The sequence below is a fragment of the Amblyomma americanum genome, chromosome 3, assembly GCF_052857255.1.
Source record: "Amblyomma americanum isolate KBUSLIRL-KWMA chromosome 3, ASM5285725v1, whole genome shotgun sequence".
Lineage (NCBI taxonomy): Eukaryota > Metazoa > Arthropoda > Arachnida > Ixodida > Ixodidae > Amblyomma > Amblyomma americanum.
Window position 1 is genome coordinate 121,057,313 of NC_135499.1, and position 24,653 is coordinate 121,081,965.

The window sequence follows — 24,653 nt, forward strand, 5'->3', positions numbered from 1 at the left end:
GCTGCCGAAATATGCGTATACATACGTGTTTCACAACTGAAAAATTTATTTCTTGTTACAACCGCCGCGGTGGATCAGTGGTTATGGTGCTCAGCTGTGACACGAAAGATGCGAGTTTGATCCCGGTCGCAGCGGTCGCATTTCGATGGAGGTTTGAGTGAAAGGCTGTGAAATATCAGTGTATGCCCTTTATACCCTGTAAGTATTGGCCAACGGACACGTGGAAAAGGGATCTCCCTTTCCTCTCTTCCCTTTCTATCTCTCCCTAAGTTCCTCTTCCCACATGTACGGTAGCATACTGGGCGTCGCCTAGTTAACCTCCTTGCCTTTTCGTTCATTTTTTTTCTCTCCCTCCCTAGATAGAGGCTGAATGCTAAATACCCGTGTACTCTGCATTATCAGTTTACGTTAAAGAACCCAGGTGGTCGAAATTATTCGGTATCTTCCGGTATACCGTCCTTCATTTATCAAATCACTGTGGGGTGTTAAACCACATAAATTTAAACTTAATTACAGGTGGTGGGCACATGGAGCACACCTCGACTGAGTGCCATGACTCCAGTATTGAAGGTAAGCAGTCGGCACTTGACCTAAGCTGCGCAATGGGCTGGTTAAAGTGCAGTGTGCTGTGATATTGTTGGTTGCAAGGTATAGTGAACACTTGTAGCTGAGCACGATGTTGCACTTATTAAATGTGCATCTCGAGCCAGGCTCACATGTTGAAAAAAGATACAATTACAGCTACTGAATCATGCCTCCAGATAACCGTCTGACCACTCGTTTCATTGCAGACGAGCCATCAGTGCCAACCACAACTGCAGATCACGAGAATGGCTCTGAAGGTATTTTTCAACGTTAAAACTAAGTGTAGTTTCTGCCTTGAGCCTGTACATTTTATTCTTTTTTAGTGCTGATATTTCTTGGGACCAAAATGTTTATCAGGCTTTCTTTTGTATCCTGAGCTTTGCATGGACAGCGTTTTAGATTTTAGTCGAGATGTTTAGGTGGGTAAGGCAAGTTCAGTTGCATGCCTTTAGGATTATCTCTTGTCATAACATTGTCATGACGCGAAAAGTGCCTTCTATAGATATTTATAAGCAATACACGCTTCATACTTATACAGTATTTATTCACAGTTTCAATGAGAGATGCTGCTGCTTCACTCCTGGATATTTTCATAAGACAGCTAGACATCACTGGTATGACACTAAATAATCGTTTGGCAAAGCAGTAGACTTGCATCAGACTCTTTGTAGGAATGAGCTAGTGAAAAGATGGAATCAAAAGTGTTCATACATAAGCAAGAACAAAAAATCAAACATACCACAGATATAATTTGCTTTTTAGATATGCAGTTAAAACCTTAACACAGCAGCATTCTGCATTATCTTATTACAGTCTAAAGAATGCTATTATAAATACTATTTTAAACATCGGTACAAGCACAGTATTTCATCATTTGACCGTAATTAATGCGAGTGCTTGTACACAGCTTAGGAGCAAGATAACCACTCGCAGTGCTTTCAGTTCGTTTACTATTTTTTTCAGACAATACTTTGCGTAAATTTGCCGCGTTTAGAAAAACTGAAGCATATTTGTCAACTGTATATACAATACAGTCCGCCAATGACTACGGCCTTCAACTGCTAGCTCTTCCTTTTCCCTTTAAGAAGCTACAGCTGCGCCTAAAAATCACATATGCATGAACCTGTGCGTAAACCAGAGCACAGTGCGAGCGTGAACCTGCATGCACACTTGCAAGACAGGTAGCTAAAGAAATACCAGGAATTGTATGAATTGAAGAGGCAAGCAGATATAATGGCCTAAGAAATGCCAACACTTCAGCAGCAAAACACCATGCTAAAGAAAGGGCTAATGCCTGCCCCATAGGGCTACCATGTTATAACTGGCTGTTCGGACAAGATGAGCTATTACACAGGGCTCCTCAATGAGAGAGCATTTCAGTGGGCAGTAGGCCTCTTCAAGAATGCAGCGCAGAGACTAGTGAAAGAATCTATAAACAATCTATAACTCCAGAAGACCACGTGCTCATTGTACTGATGAGACTCGCAGATTTGTTTTGAATTTGTAGACTTACATTTCCAAACTGTTTAAGATTGGAGATACAGTATTGGTTACTGAGCTTAAGGACCTCATTGTGTGGGCGGGCGACGAGTTATTTCACACGTGCAAGCCAATTCTGTTTATGCAGAAGGCCTTGACACGTGTCAGAGTCGTAATAGACAGCCCTGAAACTTGCCTTGAAAAGGCAAGTGATACAAGGGCTCAAAGGGCCAGTTGGTCTATGTACAAGAACTCGAACACATTGAGGTTTCTGGTTTTAATCATTCCGAATGAATGATTCTCCTATGTGTCTGACTTCTGAGGTGGGAATGCCAGTGACGAACAGCTCGTTATCGGTTCTTATTTCACTACCAAATTTGAGTATGCGGACGACGTGATGTTGTATCGCAGATTAACCTTAGGCTCGGGAGCTGGGAGCTCTTGGTGTACTAATAGTAGTGCCAGCCTACACCAAAAGAAAGCGACAGCTGCCAGAAAGAGAGGCCACAACTTCACGGGAGATATCACACCACCGCCTGATAGTGGAACAAGTTATTGGCAGATTGAAAATGTATCGCGCCTTGAGAAAAGTTGTACCTTTTTTATGAAGCACAACCTCGATGTCATTATTGTCCTCATTGCTCTACTATCAAATTTAATTCCAACATACACCTAGTACCAGCTTCTGAGGCATTGCACATGCAAAGTGGAAACAGCACCATGTCTTCATTTTCCAACAGAGGAGCAGTTCCTTGCTTTTCACCCATCACTTCCCCCTCTAAATACCCTTTAAGGCTTACATTACCTCCATCGTAAAGAAAGCCATGTATATGCCATAAGGAGCCCCATAAGGAGCCACTATTGCCTGTGAGGATTACATTGTGTCTTCTTTTTTGTCTACGTCATAGTATGATTTCAGCTATTGAAAAAGTCTGAAGGCTTCTTCGGGAGCTTTGCCCGAGATTATCCGTATTTGCTCATGACATTGCCCCCTTTAGTTATTCAGTGCATAATCTCACTTCTTAAAAGAAAAATCCTGGCACCTTCCTAGCCAGGACTGCAAGTCTGTCAGACACTTTCGCGGCTCATAGCCAATACTCCAAAAACAGCAATACTGCATTACAGCAAATGCTGCAAGGAAGTTGACAGCACATGAACTGTACTGTATTTGCAAATGTGCATGCAGTGGAAAGAAAAACGAAATTTCGATCTGCAACTGTGTACTCATTTCTGTACATGCCACGACGACTTGTGAGTAGAGGTAACAATTATTCTTTAGAAAGGAACCTAAAAAGAGCAGAATTGCAGGCATTAGGGTATATACACAAAAACTGTTAATCTTAGTTCAGCATTCTTCATTCGCCACAAGTTTTTTGCGCAAAAAAAACGACACATACACAAGACCACAGTACGAGCGCAAACTAACAAGTGGTTTATAACTACAAATATAAAAAAAATTTGTCGCATGCGCATCAGGTACTCCCATATTATGATTGGTAAACGTGCATCACCACACCATCAAATAAAGATTTCAGTAAAGCTAACTGGCTATTGTACAAGGTCGCAGACGTGTCACTGTCGCAGTTATGCGAAGTCATTATCAGAAAGGCTTCCATTATTTAGCGCGCCTGAGCATTGATGTGCATGCCAAGAATCTTAATCTCATCAAGTCGTTAGCTGCGTTCACAGGTTTTACAATGCTCAGTCAAATTCGTGTTTTTTTCAGCGCTCGTGTGCTGTGCGATGCCAGTGCACGTTAAAGATCCCCAGGTCGCCGAAACTAATCCAGAGACTTCCACTACGGCACTTCTTCCTGCCTTTCTTTTTTAACTCCCTTCTTTATCCCTCCCTTCAAGGCGCGGTCCGGGTGTCCACCGAGATATGTGAGACAGTTTCTGCGTCATTTCCTTTCCTCAGAAACCAATTTTCAGCCCGATCGCGGCGGCTGCGTTTCGATGGAGGCGAAACGCTAAGGCGCCCGTATGCTCTGCGACGTGACGGGCGCTGTGCGATGTTGTGCGATGTCAGTGCACGTTAAAGATCCCCAGGTGGTCGAAATTATTCCGTACCCCTCCACTACGGCACCTTTTTCTTCCTTTGTTGTTTCGCTCCCTCCTTTATCCTTTCCTTTACGACGCGGTTCAGGTGTCGGCCGATATGTGAAACAGATACTGCGCCATTTCCTTTCCCCAAAGACCAATTTTCATTTTCATTTTTTTTCACCCTCTCCTAGCGTCCTAGTGTGCGTTCATGCTCCCTTGAGCGATCATTTACGCAGCGTCTCGTTTGGCCAATACAGCCTTTCCATATGTTACTGCAATGCTGCCATGTTACTGCAATCTTGCTGCAATTTTACTGCTCTTTTTTCACATTCAACATAGGGCTTGCCAAGTTTTTCAGTGCAATCGCTCTGCCTAGTTTTCTCCTTTGCAGTGACAGCACAGAGCTGGCATAGCTTCACAGCTGCCGAGAACACCTTAGGTACTCCATACCTGTTGGCCACTTTTTTTCAGGTTGTGCGCTAGCTTATGCATGTAAGGTACTACCACAGGTTTTTTACTGTCATTTCGGGCCCTTCTGTTCGTTTTTCCTTTATCAGCACGCAAGCGAAGCAGCGAGACTGAGTGGAGCCCTGGACTAGGGGCCCAACCCTGCTTTGAAGGTCAAGAGTCTGCAGCGATGCAGACGAAGACCGAACGCTAAACACTTAATGGACCACATAAAGTTTTTTTTTCTCTCTCTCTCTCCTTTCATCTTTTATAGGAGGGCTTCATTCACCACCGTCGAGATCGTACAGGACTATTCGAAACTGTCCAACCGGCACACTTGAATCAGGAAACTCTCACTCATTTTGTGCGGGCAAGATTTAATGAGCGCAGACTCGAGGCATAGCGCAGCAATGCCCGTTTTGACAGTCTTTGAGCGTGCAGACGCATACGGTAGAAGACCTTTCGCAACCATGTGATGATACATCCAAAACAAATGCTTTTCAGGAAGAAAACGTTTGATGTTCAAAAACTGTACACATTCTGCAGTTGGTATCTCATGCCTAAAGGTCAGACCCTTACCAAGTCCTCTAAAATCACTTAAAATCTGATTCGTTATGCCACTGTACTTCTTGTTACTCTGCTCCTTTAAAAGAATAAGAAAATCATCTATGTACCTAAACACTCTTAAAGCCTTGTTTGCATCAAAGACATTCGTTAGCACATGGTCAATATCAGAGAGAATAAGACCGGCTACAGCCACCTAGGAGACATGACCTGATGTCTTCATCACAAACTACCCAACAGATTTGGAGCAAACTCGCACCGTGGTAGGTGAAAGTTAACTTAGTCATTGGTCGCTCGGGAATAGCAACTTCTGCAGCAAAACGCCAACCTCTGGGAGCACCTGCGCCATCGCAGGGCAGTGGCCCATCACAACCGCTGCAGCACACGCCAGGAGAGATATGAGGACTCCCACAGATCTATGAAACTAGAGAATGACCTTGTGCATTCATTGCAATTAGCCATTATTCTATGGCTTCAGACCCTCATGACAGAGCTTAAGTGACCCCTCGAATTGTTTCTCCTTCTTTATTACTACATTTTGAATGATCATGTTGTACCTTTTTTGGTCCCCTCTTTGCAATACCCATTGTGGAGGCTCTTCAGAGATTAGAAATGATGAAGATGCTAATGGTGATGTCGAACGCTATTCCGTACAAAAGATTTTATCCTGCAATTTCGTTGCTCTTTTTGCATTGTTTTTTGTGTCGGAGGCATGGTTGCGCTAAGGAGTGAGAATTGGAAAGAAGGTGTAGTGGTGCAAAATATTTATTGTTATGATGACAAGAAGGGTGAGGAGTTAGAGATTGTTGAATCTAAGTTCTAGTGATTAGCTGTACCGTACATGGAAGAAAGTTAAGTATATAGAAAGTGTACAGGAAGGCTGAGGCCTCGAAGTATTGCCGATACCTCCTCTTTTATGTGACTCTATAAGTATGATTGTCAAACTGATGATGAATTTTTATGGCGATTGTAGCCAAAGAGCACCATGACATGAGGTATATTTCTTATACTCAATCAAGGTGGGGTCAAAGACCCAATTTCTAAGCATTTCACCATAAATAAGCCGAGTGCCGCCAACGAGAAATTTTGTACCCGCTGTATCACCAGTGGGTACCCGGCGGCATTGGGGAACGAACACCGCACGTCCCGCATGTGAGGCCGATGCTCAGACCACTAGGCCACCGCTGCGATCTCATGACTGGCAAACTGTCTGGCGTGAGTTAAAATGGAACACTGAAGAAGACGCATAACGCTGATATTTAATCGCTTAAGATGACTAAAACCACACTAATGAAGGCGTGCTTAGCAGCCAATTGGAAGAAGCTTGGGACACAATTTTTCATCTTCTGGTTCTTCCATGCAGCCAGGCCTATAGCTTCCTGGAGTCGATGATCCACAAACCGCTTTGAAGACAAGTTTGCAGCATTGGCCCACGTTGTTCTTGACGTCATTTTCCGGCATTAACATCTCGCATCGACGTTTACCTGAGTAGAAATGAGGAGTAGGGGCATTGGAATCATTTCGCAAGGTTATCCTAAATCTCCAATTAATAAATTAATCAGGAGACCTCCACTACTGCACCTCTTTCTTCTTTTCTCCTTTCACTCGCTCGTTTATCCTTTTCCTTACGGCGTGCTTCGGGTGTCCACCGATATATGTGATAAAGTTACTGCGTCATTTCTTTTCGTCAAAACCAATTTTCATTTATATTTTTTCAACAGTCATGATTATCGTAGGATGCCAAAACTGCTCCCGTTTACAAGAAGAGCCAGCGTTCGTCCTTCTTTTCAGTGAAAAGGAGGTAGCCACCTGCCACTTTGGGCCACGGTGATTGGTCGATAAAGATCACGTAACCTTGTGACTTCATCTAAACCTGCCAATCATGGCAGGTGTCAATCTTCGCAAAAATGTGTGTGCGATCAACTGCACTTGACTGGCTTCAATGAAAATAATGCTATTAAATTCTGTTGCACTAGGACACTTTGGATGCAGAGAAAACAGAAATTATAGAATGTCCTTTCCGCAGTCTTGGGCGTATTAAAATTATGTATGAAGGCATTTAGAATAAGTTTTACAGCGAACATCGGGAGCCGCATTAATCATCCAGCAAGCTACTCACGCCGCAAAGTATCTACATAGATCTGCAGGTGCCCATCTTCCTCCCAATGGGTCACGACGATGCCGCCATGTGTCCTGTATTTCTTGAAAGGCGTATATCTCTTCGACATACCACACAGGCTTAGCCGGTGGCACCGAAGAAAAAAAAAAGCCTAACAGTCTCTGCCTTGTCGACCTAAAAGCAAAGACAGAGCACCGCGGAGGAAGGTGGAGGAGAAGGAAAGGCAAGGACCACAACTAGAAAAAGAAATCGGTTTGCTAGCCTGCCCTGGGAAAAAGAGATGAGGGGATATAAAGGTGAAGGAGGAAAAAAAACACCAGAAATATGAAGTTAGTGCGTGAAAATCACACGGTAAAGTTACAGCCTATCGTGTAGGTCCAGCATTTCAGCAGAGGGCAGTGCCTGGAAATAATTCACCACCGACGATTGCCGTGGCAATTGTCGAAGTCACTTCTGTAACTGGGCGTAAATCAAGACTTTCCAACGCGTGACATAGCGACTGTCTTTCGGTGCTGTGTGCGGATTTGCACAAAGAGTACATGGTGATCTAGACGCATCTGCAGATAGCATATCCAGGCTTATCAACCATGTCACTAACAATAACAAACGAGTAGCAGTTCCTGAATGCGACGCCAAGCCATACATGGCACAGAAAATCTGCTTCACGTCTTGGTTGGCCGGCCTTCAAGCCAGAGTTGCAGGCCAGGGTCCAGGGATTGCAGACTTCTGTATGAAAACTGGCCTTAGTTTCACGAGGCGAGCGCGATCTCCCACTTAATTTTTCGAAGCCTACCCTCTGCGTTCATTCTAGAAACTGGGATCGAGACATATTCACCGGCACTGTGACCGCCTGCGATGCCGCTCTGTCCTGGTAGTCATTGTAGAAAATTTTGTGCCCTTTCTTCATCGTAGAGTGATGTACCTGTCAGATTTTCGCGACCGGTTGTTCGTAGGGTCCACGGCGAAGAGGAGCTTGTAAGCCTTGGTCGGCTGCTTTTATATCAGTGAAAATAGAGCACTGCTGGGGGTTTTGTTGACCGATATATTCAAAAGCGAGAGAAAGACAAGTATGTGCTGTGCCTGTCGATGATGCCTAGTAAGACGTCTCAATTGGGATTACTGTAGCTCGTAAGGCGGCGACCAAGAAGGCCGAACAAATGTTGTGGTTCACTGAGCCGTCTGTGTAAACGTGCCGCCGGCGTCCGCGGTTCTCATGCAAATAGTAACGTGATAGCGCGTCACATCCCTTCGCCCAGAAAATCCGGTGTCGGCGTCGGCGTTGTGAGCGAAAAATCACGAGCATGGCTACGACAAGTGGTGCTGAGGGAGCAACCTTGGGGGCAGGTGGGCCACCTTGGTCACTTGACCTTGCGGTGTCATCACAACCTCCCCACCGGATAGTGAGCAGATACATACAGAGAGGGGAGAAAGGCAGGGATGTCAACCAGAAAGGTTTCCGGTTGGCTAGCCTGCACTCTGGAAGGTAATGAGGGGATTAAAGAGGAAAGAGTGAAAGAACGGGAAATAGTCACAATCTGTCGATCAAGGCAGTCTCTCGCAAAAATCAAAACATGGCCTTGTAAGCCTTGATGGCAGTCGACAGTGTTGGCCACGGACCGAGAACCTTGGCCTGTGTGGAAGACCGAGGATCAAGGCTGTCCAGAGCACAACGCAGCTACGTCTTTTGTTCACAAATACTGGGCACTCACACAGGAGATCACTGATTGTCTCTTCGCAGACACAGTTTACACAAGAAGGGCTGTCGTCCATCGCGATCCGGAAAGCATATTGATTTGTGAAGGCAACGCCGAGCCATAGATGGCACGATAATGTTGCTTCGCGACACGCTATGTCACATGGCAGACGGAGGTGCTGTCCAGGGTCCAATGCCTTGAGGCGATTGTTGCAGAACTCTCCCGTGTTCCTCGCTGAAAGTGTAAGCTCCAGCCTCAAAGAACGAAGCCCACATGCTGCGTCAGCTCTCGTTGCAGGGATATTGATAGGGATTCCGTCATTGTGGGCAGAATGGGCAGCTAATACCGCAGTGTCCTGGCAGCCAGTGGAAAATTATGTCATGTCCTTTCAATGTGGCGCCGTGGTACAGCTTGCGGATTTCTGCAACGAGTTGTTCGTATGACCAGCGGCGTGTGCAGCTTGCAGGCCTTGAAGATCTCCTTTTAAGTCGGTTAAAAATATCCAGTCATGTGCAGATTCCTGACTGAAGAACTGAACAGCAGTCTGTAGGGCAGCTAGTTCCGCACCAGTTGAGAAGATGAGATAGGTAGTCCTTATCTTCATTAAAATAGACCTCGTCGGTGTTACCACCGACTCACTGGGTCATCTGTGTAGACATGTATGCGGTGTTTATGGCTAAAATGCAGATGATCCAATGTTATTTCTTTGACAGCAGGCATTGATAAACCAGATTTCTTAGCAATTCCCGCAATAGAGAGGTGTACCCGAGGTTCATGGAGACATCATATGGGTGAGCATGGTCTTGAAACAGGGGTGAACTGAGAAGGAAGATAGGCCCGAAGAGCTTTAGTTACTTTTGCAAATGCAGTATGCGGTTTGAGTACTGGAAGAGCTTTAAGATGATGAATCGGAACTCGTGTGAGGTGCCGAATGAGTGTTCTAATGTTTTCAACAGAAATGTATGTAGTAACAGGATGCTCCCTAGCGACAAGAACAGTGGCTGCTGTTGAGGCACATTTAGGCAGTCCAAAGCAGATTCGCAGAGCTTGAGCTTGAACAATTTGATGTGTCTGGATGTTTGTCTTTCTAATATTGTTTAAAATGGGAAAGCTATGCCGCCTGTATCCCAGGAACAGCGAACAGTACAACTGAAGCATCGAGTGCACAGATGCGCCCCAGCATTTTCCCCCGAGGAAGAAGAGAATATGAAAAATCGCTGTCTGTATCTTTATCATGTAGTGGTGGAGGCTCCACGAGAGGTTCCTATCAATAATAATGCCAAGGAAGCGGTGGCTTCTCTCATATGGAATGGCGTTGCCAGTAATATAAATGGGTATATATGGGTTGCATGTGGTTGTTAAATAATTGATCGATCGCTCGAGAAGAGCGACCTGGGTCGCACAAGGACCACCGCTGTCAGCCTGTGGCATCGCAGAGCAGTAACCATCAATTAACCGCTACATCATCGCGCCAGGAAGGGTATGAGGACTCCCAGGGACCTATATAATAAACTAGAGAATTATCTTTTTCATATGCGAGAATTGACCCGCTAATCTATAACGTCATACCTATAAGGCGGAGCTTAAGTGTCCCCTCCAATTTCTCAAAAGTTACCCGTTTCAATTCTGTAGGCAATATTTCGACGCTCTTCCTTATTGCGGGTATTGAAGTAAGAACAGCAGTTTGATGCCAGCTCCATAATGGGGCGCACGGTCTAGAGGCTTTATTTTAAACTGGAATATCAAATGTCGTGATGGGCATCAGTGCTTCTTGCAAACGATGCATGTGACCTGGTAATCGCAAAGCTGGCAAGATGGTTCGAGGGTATCCGAGAGAGGTGCCGAATATATGCCCTCAGGGCGCCTACCATAATATACATAAAATTTGGATTCTTGGCGAATAGTACGGTGGTGGCCGTAGAGGCACATTTGTGGAATCCTAGGCACGTCCTGAAAGCTTGGCAATGAACGCTTAGTAGACTTCGTATTTTTGTTTTTAATGCTTCCAAGTACAAAGAGGTTGTAACGAAGAAATTCCATGAATAATGCATTGTATAGCTGGATCAACGGCCGCCGTAGCCGCCCCCTCAACCTTATCGCGGTAAAGAAAGGATTGTGAACAGTGGCTGTCAGTTTCTTTTTCAGGTACGACATAGATTCTGATTCACGATTACGCGAAGAAATTCATGAATTCTTTAGGGTTAGAGGTAGGGCACTCCTGTGCCATTTATACATACCGTGTAGCGAGACATGGCCTGGTGTGTAAAGGCACCAAGGGAACACGTTTCGGTAGAGATTGCCTGGTCTTCCAGGCAGAGACAGAACGTTCAAGTACCCGCAACCTTTTGGACCTTCTGTCGAACCTGTGGGTGCGTAGCTGCTGATACTGAGATACTAATGTCATCCGTATTGACTGAGAGTAGGGTCGACTTCTGTAGTAGGTCGACAAGGACAGCAAGCTCAAGATTGAGAACGTGGTGTGGTATAGTAATGCATTAAGTATGCTTGCAGCAGCACAGCACCGGACCACATTCAGCATGTCACACCACAATATATCGTCGGTCCTTTCAAAACTCACCAAACGTTTTGTAATCAATATACTCACTTTTTAGCAAAGGCGGCCCGTCAGCGAAGCACCTCTTGGTTGCATTATCGAAGCTGATGCCCTCTTCCCGAGAGCTGAGTTCTACGTAGCAAAAATTGAGAGGATGGTCACCACTGGTTAACGCGAGATTCAGCGACAGCTATTAAAGTATTTTTAGTTTACGATATGTTTTGTTATTCAGAGGCCTAGACTAGGAACAGTTACAAATAAGAGCTAGTGGACAATACCTTATTAATCTGCAATTCGCTAATGACATTCCTTTGCTATGTCAATCAGGAGATTAATTGTAAAGTGCGAACAATGACTTAGATAAGCGGAGCAGAACTTAAGTCCAGAAATCAATATGCACAAAAGCAAAGTACTGGTCATCAGGCTCGGAAGGCAACAGAAGCTTAGGATAGGTAGCGAGGTGCTGAAGGTGGCAAAAGAATACGTCTACTTAAGGCAGGTAGTGACCGCAGATCCGGATCGCGAGATTGAAATATCTATACCCGAGGGCATCTTTCTGTGGATAGGAAGTGGGAGCTACGAGGGCGAGGCGTGAGGCTTCCGGAAGTGCGCTGTTATCACGCGCTCAAGAGGGAGAAACATAGGCGATTACGCCTTATGCCACTTTGCCATTGCTCACCTTCCCACCAGGTGACTTACTTGCCACTGCTCACATGCCCACCGGGTGGCTTACTTGCCAAGGTGTATCCTAGGCGAGAATCTGGAGCGCTAATTAGGCGGCACCGCCTCTAAGCGCACCGAGCTAGGTGGAATGAACAGCAGCTTTTGGGATGAAAAGGTGATTGGAGTGATGCTTGCACAGCAGCTAAGCGGAAGAAGAAATTTGGGTGGTAATTACGCGGCAGCCTGGCACAACCTAGTAGGTCGTCGCTGCAACCGACAATTGGCGTCATGTTAGCACACAATCCGCATTTGGCCTAATTACCTAAATCGACTGATTTTTTTTTTTTGACCGAATGGAGTACCTTGCTGGAGATGTTCGCTAAAAGCCATGGGCAAGTATTCAACGGTCGGGAATTTTTGCCACCTTTGAATTTTGGTCGCCTGCTGAACTTTAGTAGTTTGTGGTTTGTTGCAGTAGTTTACTCTAGAATGATCCCACATAATTCTGTTAGTCTACGCTGGTGAGGACTGTTGTAATTTTCGGTTCCTTTTTCATGTATACAGTATTCTGCTACTCTGGACTGAAAAATCTTATACAGAACTGAATTTCGGTTACACAACCGGCAATGCAAAATCAGCGCCTGGTGGAATACAATAATGATTACGCACAGAACGATGAAGCTGTTGCAGAAAATCTAACTTCGACCCATTCTTTGCCTTGCAGACTGCAAAGGATGGTCACCAAACGACCAGCTCCCTGTGTAACTTAGTAGTTCAGGTCCGGCTGCGATCCTTGAGTTTAGTCGAAGAAATCTCTTGACCAAAATTGACTTCACACACTGTAAGGGCTTCTGGGTATGCACACTACACGTATGTTTGACAGCAACTGCCAGACAGCATGATCACCGGTGGCCAGTGCATCAAGCAACAATTATAGGGGTTGATAACTGAGAATTTTATGAGGAGGGCCCTGCGAGTGTAAAAGCCGGTAATTGCGTTTTAGGGACTATTTTTCATCACAACTAAGCAGATCGCGCCAATATACATGCTGTGAAAAAGAAATGCCAGGTGCTGGGCAGGTTTACGACAACACGGTAGGCAGGTCAGCAGTGTGCCACAATGCCGGCTTCTGACAAACAAGGAATAATAATAATAATATTTTTAATAATAGTAATAATACTTTATTTCTATGAAAATACATACAGTACATATATTCAGGCCTGCCAAAGCCATTGAAGGCTTGAGCGGCAGTGCCTGCCAGGCAGCAAAACCATACACGGTAACTAACATAAATATAAAGCAGCGAAACGTGAGTACAGGAAACGATAAGAGAGTAAGAGAATGATTAAAAATTATAGAATGTCTATGAAGACAAACTTCCAATGAGCATAATGAGACACAGAACAGAGCAACTGTACGCCAGCAAATGAGGGTGCCACTGCTAATCGTACACCAATAAGGCTTTCCTGGTACAAAGCGATTGAGCGTGGGCAAAAACAAGACAAGAAACCAAAGAAGCAAAATACGCCTTTAAAATTATATGCGCCTTATCTGTCTATTTAACTCGTATTTTGTTTTTATATAAAAAGTGCTCGGAAGTAATTCATTGAAGTTAGATGGAACATAATCAGCGCGTGTTCGAGTGCCGTATCTTCAGGATCAACGAGGTCTCCACAAATGGTTTTTGGGCCTTAAGCAACGGGAGGAAACTTATGGAACTAAAAAATCACAGGACCAAAAGTGTTTAGACACAACTGTATGTATCAAAAGATCATTGAAATTCGGCATCGAAAGTATTTTTAAATGGTATGCGTCAGCATTCAAGCAGACAATGACTATACATGGGGAATAGCCACTGTAAGTGCTATCGCACTAAAAGTTTGCTGCAACCGGCATCGTGAAGATTAAAACACGACAACCATGGGTCTCCTTGGGTAAGGTGCACTTCAGCTATAAAGAGCAAAACATTACCATCAATAAAGCTCGCAGTTCAGTGGCAACTGCAAGGCAAGGGGGTGTCGATTAATTTCATTCCTAAGGTCTTCCGATCCGACTAACTGAATTGGTCCTTCGAAGAAGTGGTGAATTGCAGTGGGCAAATGTTACATTTTGTCAGCCACCTTCCTCAATAGATTTTTTTTTTTACATTTCCTGTGGAGGACCACGGTTGCTATTATACGGGCTGCCTCAGCGAAGGTGATCCCGAATTCATAAAAACAAGCTTCTTGAGGTGTTGAGATAGTTTCTGTGGCATTTTAAATCAATATTGACGCCCACCAATAGAATCTTGAATCATTTCAACCATTAGCTGATTGTAAAGGCGCTAGTGGCAGTTAACTTGTTAAATAATACAGTTTGTCAACTGGACGCAAATAAATATTTCTAGCTGGCCTCTAGTAACAGTAGCATTTCTTGGAATTTCAGAAACGTGATTAATCTCGGAGCTGCAGCTAAAAAAATTTGCCATCGCACGCCCTACTCTGCCTCATCTAACACTCGATATCTCAAATTTTCTTATCAACGCTTTCGTAAGGTTTCAATATTGACGTTGCAATTAATTTTGCAACATCTAGTGTGCCGATGATTATAATGCTAAATCAATGTACAGTACTCACGGATTGAAATAGGACATTCGGAGCGCTAGCCTTGCAGTGCCACGCAGGCATGTGGTAAGCCACAGGCCGGCTCATTGGCTACTGGAAGGAACAATTCTGCTTTGTAGATGTTCTCCCTCTCGCGCCATACCACAATGCACCACCTTGGTTCCATGAGCGTCTACGGGCGGCGCTCCATGAAGCGACGGCCACGCGCTCCGAATGTCCTATTTCAATCCGTGAGTACTGTACATACGTTTCTCTAACTTGGCGTGGGCCATCACCACTGCCCCCGTTGTCAAGCGATATTACGTCAGATTATTTTTTGGGCCACATGGAGTGAAATTAAGCAAGATTGCAGGTATGCTGTTTGTTGGAAATTGAGAGAAAAAATAGGCGGTTGTTTAGCTCTGGTTAAACCTTAAGTGACGCGATAGCTACAGCTGGCCAATTGGAACTTGGTCACATGACCAACCACGTGAAGAACCACGTTATCAGCCACGGCGCCGCGCCGCCGGCATCTACCTCGCACCACATGACCAACCACGTTGCAGCGTGGCGGCGCAGCCATGAGGTGGCGCGCAGCCACAGGGTGGCGGCGCCGCCACGCTGATGACTCGAAATGCTACCGTAATGTAGCTATCGCTACAAAAGGAACGTGTGGCATGCCACACTGAAACTAACACCAGGGTGCAGGTTCAAGAAAGATGGACATACAAACGGTTAAATTTAAAGGAATCCGGCAGGCTGGCACCTACCTGACATTAAATGCTAACTGCAAAAAAGCCCCTCAAGAAAAATCGTCACAAAGAAAGCACACGAAGACATAACTGCAGCTGACTCCCAAAAGGTCTATCCACAAGCTTCGGAAATATTTACCGACACGGCTACCTCAAACACATGCCAGTGCAACTTGGTATCTCCCCCATCATTAAGGCCTCTTCTAGCTGGTTGCACTACTGGTGTGGAGGTATGGCAGGTGTTGATCATATATGTAATGTGTCGGCGACTGCTCCGGCTCTCTTGCATTAAAAGAAAAACCGTATCCTTCCAGTCCCTTCAAGAAGAGCACTTCCGCATATGACTGGATCTGTGCGTGCACTTCCCCCCAGAGCTTTCGCAGCAGCAGCTCATGCTGTCTGCAAGTGGACTGGCATACTAAAGAGATAACGCCTAAAAATAGCAAGGGCATTTTATCTCCCTGCTTTTGCGTTCAGCATGTAAATTATTCACGCCTTCAAAATGACCGCTTATAGTTTTTTCAGTCATATTGAAAACAGTGATGCCATTGCATATGACATGAATTTCATTGTCGTTAAACAAATTCTGAGAGCTGATAACTTGCCATCGGTGCTGCTGTATGTTCCGTTATTGTTGAAGTCCAGCAGCACGTCATAAATTTGTGGCATCGTGTATTCTAAAATACGCATGCTGTTGTGCGTAGTATCAGAATGCACTATGCCAGGTAGCCCATCAGTACGCAGAACCATATTTAGTTGTATTGCTTTTTCTGTAGCTGCATTGACACAGGAGATGCAACTAGCAGAGTGTGGCAAGCGGGAATGTTTTCCAAGGACAACGCCATAGTATGCACGCAATAATTACTGAAAGGTCTTGCACATTCATAAGCTTTATACTCACCTTCCTTCGCACCGATAGATCCAAAAATGAAGCAGTGTTCGCTTTCATTCATGTATAGGAGTTCCCTTAAACGGGGGTTGTCTCCTGCATCAAAATAAGGTTTTTCTGAATGAAATCAAGAGATATAACTGCACTCACATAAGACAATATTCATTGAAATGCCAGTACAGGCACACTAGATTTCCGTTTATTCATATTTAGAGCCACCTGAAATACGGGGCCATAGTGGGCATCTTTTTTATGGTAACGTCTAATTAAATGGATGCCCAGCTTGTTAATGGTCAACGAAGCCGCACAGAAAAAGAAAAAAGTGGCGGTGGTTTAGCTCTGGTTAAACCTGGAGTGACGCGATAGCTACAGCCGGCCGAGTGAAACTTGGTCACGTGACTAACCACGTGAGAGCGTGGCGGCGCAGCCGCAGGGTGGTGGCGCCGCCACGCTGAAGGCTCGAAATGCTACCGTAATGTAGCTATCGCTACAAAACAAGGATGAAGGCGTAGTACAGGACGACTTAGAGCATGTGTCGTGCTGTAGTAATTAGTCCATGCATCTTCACTAGTTTCTTGCCAATATTTAAAACACATGCCACTCACTACTGTGGACAAAAAACATTGATGAAAGGCGGCTAAAGGCGAGGACACTGAAAGATATATAACTAGAAATATAACACAGGAAAACACACTGGATGTCAGAGGCCAGAAAAGGTACGACTCACACAACTAAACAGATTTGAAGACGCCGCTAACTGATCCGTCGTTGATCGAGCCGCCGCCGTTAATCCGCAGCCGCTATCTGCAGATGCGCACGGATGGGGGGGGGGGGGGGGGGGGCCTGATGTTACAGTAGTATCGCACCACCACATGGCGGCACCCTCGGTGGCGCCGAGGCGGGCTTTTACCTCTCCTTTCCTCGATTATTAGTGCCCGACTCACACCTTACACATAGATACATCACACATACACGCGCATATAACCGTTCATACACAATGAACCATCAGAGATATGAAGTTAGTCTGGTTGAATGACCTAATAACTAATTTGCATACTCATTATTAGCTAACCATCATAAGTACACCTTCTTAAGACACAAGTAAGGGACTAATACCAGTTCACCAGGTCCATCTCTATCCCGCTTAAACCAACGAGCGCTGCAGCCCCCCTGACTGCAGCGAAGACCGACCTCGTCACTCTGGACGGACTCTACGTATTCAACCTTATACCATTCGGCCTCTGCAACGCCCCAGCGACGTTAGAAAAGAATTTTCCAACCCATGTGAGTCGCCTCCGCTCGGTCTTGAACTGCTTTACGAGCGCCGGCCTTTAACTCAACCTGAAAAAAAATGTAACTTTGAGGCCCGCAAGCTCACAATCATCAACCAAGTTTTGTGTAAGCATGGAATTCTACCGGATCCTTACAAGCTGCGGGCTGCTCTTGACTCCCCAAACCAACCTCCCTCAATGAACTGCACAGCTTTCTGGCCCTCTGCACCTACTTTAGTTGTTTTGTTTGAAATTTCGCAGCAGTCACAGCCCCCTTATAATGCTCCTGAATGATCCCATTAACCTCTCCTCTTTGAATCGGCCTGCGACGACGCCTTCGCCACGCTCCGCCACGTTTTTACCTCACCTCCCACACTTCGTCACTACCACCCCGCTTCCCCAATGGAACTCCACACCGATATCAGTGGTGTCGGCCTTGGTGCGGTCCTCGCTCAGCGCAAGCCTGGCTTTTTCGGAAGACGTGGTCGCCTATGACAGCCGTGCTCCTACGAAAGCGCAGTCCAACTACTCGGTTACTGAAAACGAACATTGGCAATAGTCTGGATGACAACAAAATTCCTCCCTTACCTCTGCGGCAACACCTTCAACGTCGTTACCGAACATCGTGCCCTCTGCTGTCTCGCTTTCCTCGAAGTTCCGTCAGGCTGTCTCGGCTGCTGTGCCCTTAGGCTCCAAGAATATGACATCCGTGTTGCGTACTGCTCGGGCTGCAAGCATTCTAACAACTGCGCTCTCTCCCGGTCGCCGGTGACGTCACATGCCCCTACTTTTCCCACGCCCGAACCTCCACTGACCGTCCTCACCAGGTCGGGTATGCCCTCCGAGCAGCGACGAGATCCTTGGATTTATTTGCTCCTCAATGTCATCCCAGCCCATATTACAGCTTCACATCCTTGGGTCCTTACGTCCTCAAGGTTCCCATTTCTCCATCCGGCACGGTCTTCTTTACCGCCGCAGCTACAACCATAACAGCAGAGAACAGCTACTTGACATCACTGACCACCTCCGCTCCGTAGCTTGTGCACCTCATCACGGTGGCCCGCAAAGCGCTCATGCTATCGTCCTGAAAACTTATAATCGCATTCGTCAGCGCTACTACTGGCGTAGCATGCATAATTTTTCTCGTCGCTGCCTTCGCTCGTGCACCACCTGTCAGCAACGGAAGGCATGACCATGTCGCTCAGCCTGCCTTCTGCATCTTTTACTATGCCCTGCTCGCCCTTTCGATAGCATCAGCATCGACCTTTACGGCCCTCTCTGCTGCTGTACCGCTGGCAACGAATAAATAACGTCGCGGTCGATCACCTGTGCCGTTATGCCGAGGCGTCCGCATTTCATGCGGCGACGACTCGTGACGTCACCTACTTAATTCTCCGTCCTTTCTTCCTCCGTCTCGGCGGACCGCGGGAGCTCCTGAGTGACAGAGGGCGTGTTTTTCTGTGCGAACTAGTTCAAGAGCTCCTCTCAGCATCCACATCAATTTGCCGCTGCGACTACAGCTCACCATTCGGAGAAAAAAAACGAACTTATAGAGCGGTTCAAACACACTTTGGGTGATATGGTGACAATGCACGTTACTTCTGACCATTTCAACTTGGATCAGGTGCTATCATTTGTCTCTTTGCGTACTATAATGCCCATCAAGTGAAGGCAGGTTTCACCCTCGTTTTTCTCTTATATGGCCGGGAACCATCCTGTACCCTTGACACGATTTTACCCTACCATCCTTATCCTTCTGAGTACAAATCGCCCAAAAGGCTGAGTGCCGTCAGTTGCCCGCACCTTTTCTTCCGACACCCAAGGCTTCAGCAAAGACCCGCACGACAATGCTAAGTGTGCTCCTATGTTCCCCGCCGACTCCCTCGTTTGGCTTTGGGCTCCTGCCAAGTACCATGGCCTTCCTCGGACCACCACCGCCTTGGTCGCGGGGTTGTCCACGTTAGCCGCCTTAATCCGCCCTATAACCCTCTGGTTGCCTCTTGACCGTAAGTCGCCAGGATGGCTAGTCCTTCACGCCGGGGCTATTGTAAGAAGATGAGGACCGCTCAGCACTGCCGCGTGTCGTCGCCGTTGTTTGTGGCTAGAGCGCGATTCTCGAGCTGAAGCTGCTCTCTGTTTATTCATAAACAACCACTGTCATATGTGTATCAGATTTCACGCATGCAGCCGCGCAAACCTGCAGTGTAGCTGTGTCCAGTATCTGTTCACTGAGCAACTATTATATTCATGATCACTTCACTGGTTCAGTTTGCAATAGTTCTATTTAAGAGGCTCGAGTAATTTATTCCCGAATATTCACTACTGTGATGAAATGAAAACAGAGTGCTCTGTATTTTTTCTTAATTTCCTATTCATCAAATTCTAGCAGCTTTTCGTTTGTTTCAGTAGCTTTCCAAAGATATTCCGGTTTGAGGCGGCTGGGTCCAGAGTGATCAGGCAAGATTTTGTTATATTTGTGTTGTCCACAAAATTGTCTTTCGCTGCGGCCTAGTGTTGAGGATTAAAGAAAATGAATGGCGATTTAACAACAGGGAATGCTTTTCAAGAGTAGTGCTAGGTTGCTAGGTGGCATGCGCTATTGATAGCGGACAGAAAGATGCAGCCCGTCGGTGGTCCCTTCCTCCACGTTCCTTCGAAGTGGCGAAAGCACCGCTGTCACGGTAGTGGACTGTCATTGGGTGCTGATTGCCGCACCGCATCACCAGTGATGATGACATGCTGAGAATAAGAATACATGCTCATCGATTATATCTTATATCTAAGATGTAGTATATAAAACACTTATAGAAATACATGCGAATATTGCGATGTCCATAGCTTCAATGAATGTGAAGCATTGAAACGGTCACCCCGATGCCCTTCCAACGGCAGCGACCATAATTTTCGAAACAGAAAACGAAAGAAGAGACGTCCGATCGTGGTGAACACCAAAAACATTCCTCCATATTTCTAAATGACTGACTGCCCATCTGTTTTTCTCTCTCTGCATCATGAAATAACTTTTGCCTTTTACAGAGACCACCGCAGACCAACATCAGCCGAAACCGACACAGAACCTTGTCCGCGATCACCTGACCAACCGCCGCGGTGGCTGAGTGGTTAGGGCGCTCGGCTACTGATCCGGAGTACCCGGGTTAGAACCCGACCGCGACCGCTGCGTTTCGATTGAGGTGAAACGCTTAGGCGGCCTTGTGCTATGCGATGTCAGTGCTCGTTAAAGATCCCCAGGTGGTCGAAATTATTCCGGACCCCTCCACTATGGCACCTATTTCTTCCTTTCTTCTCTTAGTCACTCCTCTATCTCTTCCGTTACGGCGCGGTTCAGGTGTCCGTCGATATGTGAGACAGATACTGCGCCATTTCCTTTCCCCAAAAAACTTACGTTCATTTCCATCACCTGACCATCCCCAACGCACACCTTCTGCTAGTTTTGTCGCTTCAGGTGGGGCGCGCGTTCATCCACGATCACTTGACGACTGCCCGTATACACCTCAATAGGCGCAAACGTTTACTCGTGAGAGAGCGAAACCGGGTGACGGTGTACCACTGCTCTTTCCGGAGACCAGGTGACCACCTGTTTACGCATCCTGTGCTTGGGGTTTCCTTGATTGTCACTGGATGGGACGCGCGGCCAGAAGGCACGCCCAAGCGCTTCGAAACTCGTCTCTGACGTTGCGGACCCGTCTGTGTAACTTCATAAATAGTTAAAAAGAAATGCGCCGTAGCAGTCTCACATTAGGTAGACACGTGGAGCGTAGTACCTTGACGGAAGAGAATGCATAACGGTTGAAAGGGGCAGGGATTAAAACAAATATTAACTTTTGCTAGCGCCGAGTTTCACGATTTGCGCACTAGAGCGAATGCGTAGCCAATGTTTCCGTAATCCTATTAAAACCTCCAGCTGAGCGCCGTCTCAAGCTTCCGCACGAAAAAAAAAATTAAGAACGTCTCAGTAACTCCTTACAGAAAAATTTTAATTATCACTTTGTTTTTCAAATCGATCTGTAAGCCAAAGAGTGACAAGATGCAACTGCGAGCTCTTTCCATTGAATTTTTACATTGACGGTACCATTCTAATGAGGTAAATGAGTGTTGCTCTGCCTTAAAATGATGTCTTCTCCTGCGATTAGGTTCCAAAACACGACAAAAATGTCTAATTTCTTTTCGACTTGATCATATCAATTTAGGCAGCTACTGTTATGCTCTAAATAACGCTTGAACTATTTTGATGAGCGCACCAGAAGTATACGTGATTTTTCTCGGCGGCGAAATATCTTAAATTATTGCTTGTTGCAAGATTTTTTTTTACTGCACAGAAAAATTGTAAGTGTCGTCACGGCAAAGAAATACTTATTCGTACCGCTGCAATTGCCTGCTGTCTTGAAAAATACGAATAAACTTTACATCTTTCATTTCAGGCGTGCAGTGAAACTCACTGCGTGGGGACTACTGCGTTTATTTACAGAAACAGAACCAACCACAATCGCAGAAAAAGTCTACGAGAAGAACTTACTATCGGATACCCTGTAGGCAAGGACCAGGGTTTCTTCTCCTTTGAGAGATACGTTCACTGTTGTATCGTAGCATAGCCTTTAGAGGAAAAATAAGCAGTGTTAGTTAGAAAATCGAAATCTGAGCATAATTTTAGCAGTTCTTGGTTTTTATCGACGGGATATAAGAAAAGCTACTTACAGTCTTGTGGAGTAAAACTTGCGAAAGCGCACTGTCCAAGCATTTTCACTTTTCGTACGTATCTCCACAGATTCGCACTGGTCAATATCATTCGTACCGTAGCTCCTATATTTTACGTACAGTTTTCCATTCATGCTTCTATTCTGCAGGAACAAATATATATATATATATATATATATATATATATATATATATATATATATATATATATATATATATATATATATATATATATATATAACAAAATGGTTGTGCTAGGCGAGCAGTTTCATGTAGTCTGCATTTTCTAACTCACCATTACGGTGAACAGCACGCGGCCCGCTCTCCCCGCACGTTGCCTCCCCGCACACCCCGCCTGGTATTGCCGAGAATCTTCATAGTGTTTGTTTGTTCATTCTTTAATGCTGCTGTCGTGCCACTTTATCGCTTTGTTTGCGATGCAAGACGCGACCACATTTATCTCGATTGATCGCATCCAGACGGAGCCGATTCAACGCTGTTCCAGAATGTTGTAACTTTGCATGCTTTATCGAGGAAGTTCGTTATCAGCTTTAAGTTCAGCACGGCCGAGTGGGGCCGCGTTCCGTTTGACGACCACCGAGCAGGCTTTTTGCTACGCCACCGCCGAGTGATTCAGTCCATTTGGGCGCAAGTCAGCCGAAATAAAAAGTTTTATTTAGACACCATTTTCGCCTTCTTTCTGCTCTCCAGACTGCAGTCACCACTTCGTGACATATGGTAGAGGCACGGGATAGCCTTCCATGTACCGGACACCCCCTTCAAGTCATGACGCCAGCCCTCTGCGCTTCGAACCAGAGGACAAGCCAGCAGGTCATGGAGCCAGCCGATGTCTCCAGGAAGAGAAGCCTGAGTTCGGGTCCCTGTCGGACCGCACCAGACAACGAAAAGACGCGGCTACGAGCACCGCGACCTCGCCAAAGATGTCGACACCGAACATACTGCAGCAGCCGCGGGTGCCGTCAAAATTCAATGGATCCTTAGGCGAAGATCCCGACGAATGCTTAGACTAAATGGAGCGCGTGGAATCATGCAATAATTGGGATGATGCAGCGAAAATCGGGCACGTCTTTTTCGCGCTGGAGGGCTCAGCCCGTATGTGGTATGAAAACCAGGAGTCTTCCCTAACGACATGGGGGCTATTCAACAGAGCACTTTTGAAGACATACAGTAGTGTCGTGAACGACTTTTCGAGTCCAGGATCAAGCTTCCGAACGAGCCTGTACGCGGTTACGTGGAAGAAATGAAGCGCCTGTTTCACCGCGCTAAACCCGATACGACTGATAAAAAGAAGGTTCAGTTTTTAATGCGTGGCGTCGAACGACAACTCTTTGCCAGCCTCGTCCGTTAGGCGCCGAACAACGTCGAGGAATTTATGCAAGAAGCCAGCGTCATTGAGAAGATCCTCGACTTCCGACACGGTAGTACAACAACCCTGCTTATGTCTACAATTCGTCCAGACACGATGACCACCACCAGCGACATCTTGCAGGAAGTTATCCCCGAAATCGTCCGCGAATGAGCTGCGACGACTGCTGTCATCCTCCGCACGGCCACAAGCAACGACCCCCATTGATGTGGTGCGGGAAGAAGTGCAGCAGGCACTTGGCCCCCCTGAAGCCACAAAACCCCCGGTCATAGCCTATCCGCTGAAGTACACGCTCCTCATACTCAACGACACCCCTTACGTCCTCTCGGAGATGAACCACTTGTTCCAGAACGTTTTCTCCCTGCCCCGCCCACCCCGCACTACGAGCAATGCTCAAACCCCACGAAATGTGACGCCTGGAGGACTTCCGACAAACGACCATTGTGCTTTCATTGCGGTGAGGCTGGCCATATTCTACGGCACTGCCTGTATCGACGTATGGGTATTCGTGGGTTTGCCGTTGACGCATCACGACCAAGCTTCGGATTACGTTCTCAAGAAATCGACGACTACCTGCGCCCAGAGGATAACACGCCGAACCGCCTTACGCGCTCACTATCGCCGTCAGCCTTGCGCTTTGCGTCGCCACGCCGCAAATGCGCAGCCGTGGTACGAGGAAGGTCTCCCAGCCCCCGTAGAGAAAACTAAGTACAGCAACCTCTGGAGGTGAGGTTGATCACGAGCGAAACGCCGAAGATCCTCCAACGACAATGCAGCATGAAGGCACCGCCCCCAACCCGCCGACGCCGCATACAATAACAACCGCGGCCACGACTCAAACCGCCTTCAAAACGACGCCGGCACTGAGAAAAGCTTCGACAAAACGCCCTACTCACGATTCACATATCCGAC

At 46.3% G+C, this 24,653-nt stretch overlaps 1 protein-coding gene across 2 annotated transcripts in view; it reads right to left on the reverse strand.

The window, feature by feature from the left end:
• Positions 1-6,355: 6,355 nt before the first annotated feature.
• Positions 6,356-24,653, reverse strand: part of LOC144123272 (uncharacterized) — a 41,821-nt gene continuing 23,523 nt past the window's right edge. Inside the window, exons 2-6 of one of the 2 annotated variants that reach the window (XM_077656127.1) lie at positions 22,355-22,497; positions 22,176-22,252; positions 16,383-16,466; positions 11,536-11,616; positions 6,356-6,601 (exon numbers count right to left, since the gene is read on the reverse strand). In XM_077656127.1, the coding sequence (XP_077512253.1) occupies positions 6,420-6,601; positions 11,536-11,616; positions 16,383-16,466; positions 22,176-22,252; positions 22,355-22,488 (558 nt within the window). In that variant the 5' untranslated portion in view covers positions 22,489-22,497 and the 3' untranslated portion in view covers positions 6,356-6,419. Of the gene's footprint in view, positions 6,602-11,535; positions 11,617-16,382; positions 16,467-22,175; positions 22,253-22,354; positions 22,498-24,653 lie in introns of those variants that run through there. The other variant, XR_013313058.1, reaches the window with a different exon arrangement.